This window comes from Austrofundulus limnaeus, unplaced genomic scaffold (genome assembly GCF_001266775.1).
Source record: "Austrofundulus limnaeus strain Quisiro unplaced genomic scaffold, Austrofundulus_limnaeus-1.0 Scaffold67, whole genome shotgun sequence".
NCBI classification, from domain to species: Eukaryota; Metazoa; Chordata; class Actinopteri; order Cyprinodontiformes; family Rivulidae; genus Austrofundulus; species Austrofundulus limnaeus.
The window spans coordinates 808,178-815,475 of NW_013952469.1; the positions used below are offsets into that span (position 1 = coordinate 808,178).

General features: G+C 36.4%; 1 protein-coding gene across 2 annotated transcripts in view; it reads left to right on the forward strand.

Annotated features, from left to right (window-relative positions):
• Positions 1–4,019: 4,019 nt before the first annotated feature.
• The window catches only part of cfdp1 (craniofacial development protein 1), a 23,150-nt gene continuing 19,871 nt past the window's right edge, over positions 4,020–7,298 (forward strand). For both annotated transcript variants that reach the window (XM_014010273.1, XM_014010274.1), the window contains exon 1: positions 4,020–4,341. In XM_014010273.1, the coding sequence (XP_013865727.1) occupies positions 4,275–4,341 (67 nt within the window). In that variant the 5' untranslated portion in view covers positions 4,020–4,274. The remainder of the gene's footprint in view (positions 4,342–7,298) is intronic.

A 7,298-nucleotide genomic window follows, 5' to 3' on the forward strand; every position in this document is an offset into this window, starting at 1 on the left:
GCTTTGGGTAGGGTGCTATGTGCAGTTGAAATTCCAAACCTCTAATTTAAATTTTATTTATAAAACAGGTCGATGTCGATAAAAACCTATTGCTCACTTCCAAGACGGAGTGCTTCACCCCATCTCTTGACGCTCTCAGCCAGATAAATCCGCCGTTTTCTCCTTGCTCCCTAAAATTAACATAAAATACTAAATAATATAATAAATGTGTATTTTAAAATGTGTGTTATTATTACACCACCATAATATGTCCAGAAGTTAAAAGTGATAACTTTACTATTTAAAAAAAAACTTCATACGTAAATGCAGAAAAACGATTAAACTTAATTTAGTTTCGATATGCTATGTAACATCTTATTGCAATAAAAGGTCAATCAGCTAGGTTAAAAAACAACTTACATTTAAAGATGAATTCTTCCGCCGATGACAGTGCAATGCATTCTGGGATACTGTGGGCATCGTAGTGTGCTTCGATGTAGCTGACAAAAACTGGAAAACGTCGGCTGCATTTGTTGACCGCATTCGTAGGCACCACCGAATTGGGACAGCCTACAGCGCGGGAGAGTGACGTCAGTGGCCGACGAATGCAGTCGAATAGACTGCAACCTATGACAGCTATGACACACAGCCATGGTGCCAACTTTTGGACTTATGGTGACAAATGTTTTTTTTCCACCATAACACAGTGTCATTTAATGTTCTAAAGGCTGCATGATGCTCTGTGTTTGGTTATGAGTAGCCTTATCACTAAATCAGAAAAAGTGAAACACCCCTCTACATTCACTGTTGACCTTTATTAAAATTACACCTGTTTCTTGGGTAAAATTATTAATGTTAGTTTTCAACATGCAGTTGAAGGTCATCATTATTTGGCACATTGACATGTTACAATTAAAAATAAATCAAGAATAAACTATATAAAAGTAAAAGACACCCCTAAAGTCACTGAACATGATAAATTGTGACACATTAATTAATCTTATCTCAGCTGTAGCAGTGATTTTAAAAACAATATGATGGAACTATTAATGAATAATCTGTCTCTGAAATAATTATTGAATCAAGTATTCATTTATGTAGGTAAAAGTATGTTTAACAACCTGGTAAAATAAACTAGAATGCAGGAAATAGCATCTATTTTGTTCAAAGTTTTCTGACGCCCATGTTTATAAGGTAGTCACTGCCTGTATAAAGACATAAGGAAATGACCAAAACACAAAGATCAGCAGAAACTTTTAAGTAAAAAATTATGTAATTTTCATGACCACCCCTGTGTGAGTAGTGGTCCCAGTCTGGCTACCCCTGAGAAAAATGTCTGGCTCCACCACTGAGCATAGACTGCAAAATGTTCCAGCATCTGCCAGAGAGAAAACAGCCTTAACAACGTTGTTGTGTACAAACTGTAGCTTGACACAACTTCAGTTAAACAGTATTCATGATAGATGCCGTCTACAAGATTTCTGAAATTTGAAAATCTTTGATGTCGGAACACTTTTTCTTTTGTACACTTTTCTGTTATTTCTTTTAAATCAAAATCACATATGACTTACTGTGAAACTTCATTTATGTGAAACAATATGTTTTCACCATTATACTAACAGGAAGAAGTTACACAAAATTAGTTATGTTAAAAAAGAGAAATCTTAGCTGTTATGGCAATGAGCTATCAGAATATCCAGCTTGATTTTTATATTTGATCACAGCTAAACGACCGTCGGCACCGCTAAACCCGTCATTAAATGGCAGAAACCATTCTGTTACCTTCTTACTAATATGTGCAAATTACACTTAATCACTCATTATTTGGGTCATCTTCAAATGGAGCAGCATGCCATCTAAACACATTACACTGTGAAAAGGTAATTATCTGTTATTTGTGAGAATAAAGTGTAATAGCTGCCTCTCTTTAGAGCAGAACTCTTTGCTTCTTCTGATCACTGCTTTCTGCTGCAACGTGTTGCTCCTTCAAACCAGAACCAGTGATTTACCAAACTCCTGTTTGGAGGACATTTTCAAAGTTATTTATTTGTTTGTTAACCTGACATCTGATATACACTGAAACAAAATTTTTAAAAAACTGAACCAAATCTTTATAAATGCAATTGCATCTCTGCTATTTGTGGATGATGTGGTCCTATTGGCGTCATCAGATCCTGATCCAGTGGCGGATCTAGGATTTTTTTGTGTAAGGGGCCATCAAGGGGTCACATTAGTCATGGAGGGGCCAAGTCTTTGTTCAGCATCCTTTCACACAAATCCCCAGTTTTGATAAGATGTATACATTTAACCAGTCATGTTCAAACACAATGTAATTTTTTTTTAAAAAGGGTTCCACTTTACAATAAGGCTCCCCTTATAGATAAACATTTTTGTCCATATCGCCCATCCATAACCATAACTCATCCTTGTTTAGACAGATTTGGCTCAAATTGGGGATGGTAGTACATCTCAGTGACCTCCAAAAGACAGTAAATACAAACGTTTGATTAAACTGGACGGCACATGGCAAGCCTTAGTTTCTCCAGGAACTATTCTAGTTTTTTTTTCTATCCAGGCAAATCCCACTGAGGTCACAGATCTCTTTTCAAAAGAGGCCTGGGCCTGAAGGCAACCTATGTTCTTTGTGCTGTGGGGGAAACCGGAGTGCCCAGAGAAACTCCACACAGAAAGACCCCAGGTCTGAACCGGGGATCAAACCCAGGACTGCACTGAGACCACCTCTTAAAGCAGTGGTTCTTAACCTGGGTTCGATTGAACCCCAGGGGTTCGATGAGCTGGTCTCAGGGGTTCGGTGGAGCCTCTGCCGCAGAGGTAAAGACACACTTGTGTAAAGTTGTGATGACATTCCCCACTTGGCCATCAGTTGCTGCAGAGGATCACATGAGATTGCTTGGCCAATCAGTGCTGGCCCCAAAAAAGTATTTTGTGGATTCAGAACGACAAAAAACAAATTAACTTTAAAATAAAAAAGTTATTAAAAATGTTAAATACTTTTTAAAAAATCCTAATTTATTTTTTATTAGTAAAATAGTAAAAAAAAAATTGGGGGGGGTGGGGGCTGAATTTTTTTATGGACCAGAATAAAGTCATACTGTAAGTTGTTGAGTTTCATGCACTGTGTTGGTTTTGTTCTTTGAGCAAGGTGATGTCATTTTATACACCAGTAAAAAAAAAACATATACCTATGTCTTGAATTTGGGAAAAAAAATCATATTTTATTTATCACTAAAAAGGGTTCAGTGGATGCGCATACGAAACTGGTGGGTTCGGTACCTCAAAAAGGTTAAGAACCACTGTCTTAAAGGGTCTTATGTTCGTGTTTACACAAATAAACTGCACAAGGGACGAAGTGTTAATTTTTTTCTGTGAGAGTCCCCTCTATTTAGGCCAGTTATTTAAATACAAATGTAAAAATGCTGTTTCTGTCTTCAAAACAGCAGGAATCTAAAGGTTGTTCACGGTTAGTGAGAAAGCAGACAACGCCCTCTTGTGTTGATTTTTACTGTCACTAATTGAAAGCAGTGACCCACAAACTGGTCTGTGACTTCATGGATGCTTTGAGCTTTCACCTTTTGATCTATGACTGCCAATAAAAATTATCTCTAGTCTTTTTATTCAGAGATTAAATTATCTTTTCTTTGAGTGACGGATATTCTGCCCCTTTTCCATGAGTTTTAAGTTTCAGTTTGGACTTTATCCATCAATTTTCTCTACTTTTTTTTTTCTTTTTTAATTTCAGGTGAGTTGGTGCTTGCAAACGTTGCTTTTTCTCTGAAACACTGCAGGTGATTAAAGTAAGTGCTTCATGCTTCCTGAACAGATTGGGCAGCACTCACAAATACGCTGGGTTACACATGCATAGTGCACCTTCCCTGATGTGTTGTTTAGTGGAAATCCCTCATGAGCCAGTTGCACAAAACCAAACTGAAAATAAATTTATAATTTGAATAAATAAATAAATAACTTTTTTTTACATTACCATCACTTTTTTTAATGCAGCGCTCGGAACCACTCTCGTTTGCGATTAGACAGGAAGTTTAACGGACAGAAAATGTAACGGACAGGATGTGACGTAATTTCTACTGGCAGGAACGAAGCAAGCGTTTTTATTTTTGTTTGTAGCGGTGAATTTGTTTGCGTTTCAAACTGAATTGAAAGCTCGAGTCATTTGTCGGCAGAAAGAATTGCATTTGTGAAGTTATAAAACGTATAAACAATAATATCGTTGCTCATTTAAATCACTCGGTGTCTGTTTCCGTGTCGATTCCTCCACAATGAATTACTCCGACTACGACTCTGATGGATATTCTTCAAATGAAGATGCGGACTACATCCCTTCAGGTGAGTCCTCATCTGAAACTGTTCAGAGTAAAATAGTTACTGAGAAGTAGAGAGTTATATTAAAAAAGAATATTCAGAATATATTCAAATTTATACAGATGCTTCTAAAATGATTAATAATCAAGTAGGTATATCATTTGTAATTCCAGATTTAAATATTATGAGAAATAAAAGAATAACAGATAAAGTAACCATATATACAGGTGAATAATGGCTATTTTAATGGCTTTAGGATGGGTTGAAGAAATGAGGGGGAAAAGATTTTAATTTGTTCAGATTCAAGTAGTTCATTAATCAGTATTCAAGAGGTAAATTCAGAATCTTGACAATATATTATATTTGATATAATTCACTCACTTTTAAGAATTAAAAATCATGGTACTCATATTAAACTAGTTTGGATTCCTGCCCATATTGGTGTGATAGGAAAYGAGTTGGCTGATAGTTTTGCTAAAAGTGCTTCAAAGAAGAATACAGTTGATTTAAATATTAAGATAAGTAAAAATGAGATAAAGAGTATTGTAAAAGAATATATCAAGAAAAAATGGCAAGAGAAGTGGGATAGAGGAAACAAGGCGAGATTTTATCACAGTATACAAAAAAAGTTGGAGGTTTAAGGAAATGTTATAGAAAGAAAAAGGAAGAAGATATTATATCTAGAATAAGATTTGGACATACAGGATTAAACAGTACTCTTAAAATAATTAACAAACATAATACAGGGTGTTGTAATTATTGTGGAAAATTAGAAACAGTGCAACATATTTTCTTAGAATGTAACAAATATAAATGAGAAAGAGAGGTTTTACATAGAGAGTTAAGTAGAAATAAGAATAAATTAGATATTAGAGGTTTGTTTCAAAGGTCATCAGGAGATGTAGTTTTTTGTAGTATTTTAAAATTTCTAAGAAGAACCGATGTTATGGAGAGGTTATAGACATCTGATCCGTACTCCAATCTGGAAGGTGGCGGTAATGCACCTAAAGGTTTTTTTGCCAACCGCCATTAAACAGAAGAAGAAGAAGAAAAATAATAGTTACTGGTCATCCCCCTGGTGTTGTGACAAGGCTATTGGGCTAACAGGTCCCTTGGCTTTAAGAGGTTATTTAACCAGGCATATCCCACTGTGGTTGTTCCAACTTGTTTTGGGCTGTGGAGGAAACCAGGCAAGCACGAAGAGAACATGCGAACTCCACATGTTCAAACTGGGAATCAAACCCAGGACCTTCTTGCTGTGATGCATCAGTGCTAACCACTGATTCATTGTGTCTTTAACGTAACATGTTAAAATAAATCTTTCCTGCGAAAATGTAATGTGAATGCTGGATTCTAATAAACTTTCTTAAAGTTGTTAAAGTAGTTCAAACTAAAATTTTAAAGCTAAAAAGGCAGAACAGGATCTACGAGAAGACAAAAAAACACACAAGGTGTTTGCTTAAAAGTTGTAAAATTGTAACTTGGAGCTAAAAGTAGCGATCCATCATTATCTTCTGCTTGTTCTGGAGTCAAGTCTTGGGGGCAGCAGCTTAAGCTGAGAGATTGATTGATGATTGATGATGCCTGTTTTGTCATTGTACAGAGCACAATGAAATTACATTTAAGAACACCCCTTCAAGAAGACACACATGACAAAAATATGGGGGAACAGGTGTACAGTAGGGATGTTCTGATCCAGATTTTTTGTTTCCTGATGCAATCTGATTTTTTTAATGATTAGTCTTCAATACCGATCCGATAGCTTTATTTCTTTATTTCTTTCCAAGTGACACGGTTGGTAGTATTAAAGCGAGCCCTGCTGTTCCCACCATGAAAAACATACAGTTTACAGATTTTGCAAGATGCAGTTTCAGCATCATTGTTTTCCATTGAAAAGTGTTCCCACACTGTGGACATGGTTACATACTTGTGTGAGTCTTGACTTCTTAACGGCAGTTGTAAAGCATGATGATGCTGAAAATTGTCACAAAAACTGGATCGGTCCGATCACATGACTAAATCTGATTCTACCCGATTTTCAAAAAATGTCCATATCTGCCACCGATACCGATACTGAGTGATCTGATCGGGACATCCCTAGTGTACAGGTCATGCAGCAACCAGCAGGGGTTGCGCTACCTTAAAAAAATTAATAAAAAATAATAATAAATAAAAAAAACAGAAGGTTAGATGAGGGAAAAAACAAAACAAAACAATATATTATATCAACAAAAGGTGACACACTAGTGCTTATAAAGAAACTCTTCAGAGCAAGAGCACATTTATTAGCCAGAGGAGTAATTGAGTTTAGAGGGCGTGTATCTGAAGCCATGAATGTTGTATGCACATGTGTGAACATCTGAAGAATGAGTCTGAAGAAGAATCCAGTCCCCAAAAAGATAAACCTCCATAGTTCAGCCATTGTCCAGATGAATTGTTCATTCTGTGCAGCTTCAGGTTGTTCTTCAAGGAATAAGATTAGACGGGAGGGGGAGGGGGGCACTAGGGTTGGGCATAATCGTATCGTGTGCAATTAATCGTCAGAAAAACATTAATCGATTACTTTTTGGCACTTGACGATTAATACGATTAATGCCACTCAGCAGACTAAACGCTAGGTGCTCCTCTCTGCCTCAAATATAGCAAACATTAAAAAAAGTTCTGTAATTTATTTATCTATCAACACAATTTAAAGGTTGATGTATAGCCTGAAGTCTGTAATTTTGACACAAATTGGAACAGATTTTTACGAAGAGCCAATTTTCTCCCTATAAAATGGGGTCATGTAACTAGGACATAAGGGTGTCCAGGGACTCCAGGGGATTAATCGTCAAATTAATCATTATCGGCTAAATACCACAATTAATCGTGATTAATTTATTTGCCAATATTGCCCAACCCTAGGGGGCACATTGACATAAACACCAGGAGGAATTTAGTTCCACAGCCTTCAAGGTCACGTGTGTGTGTGTGTGTGTGTG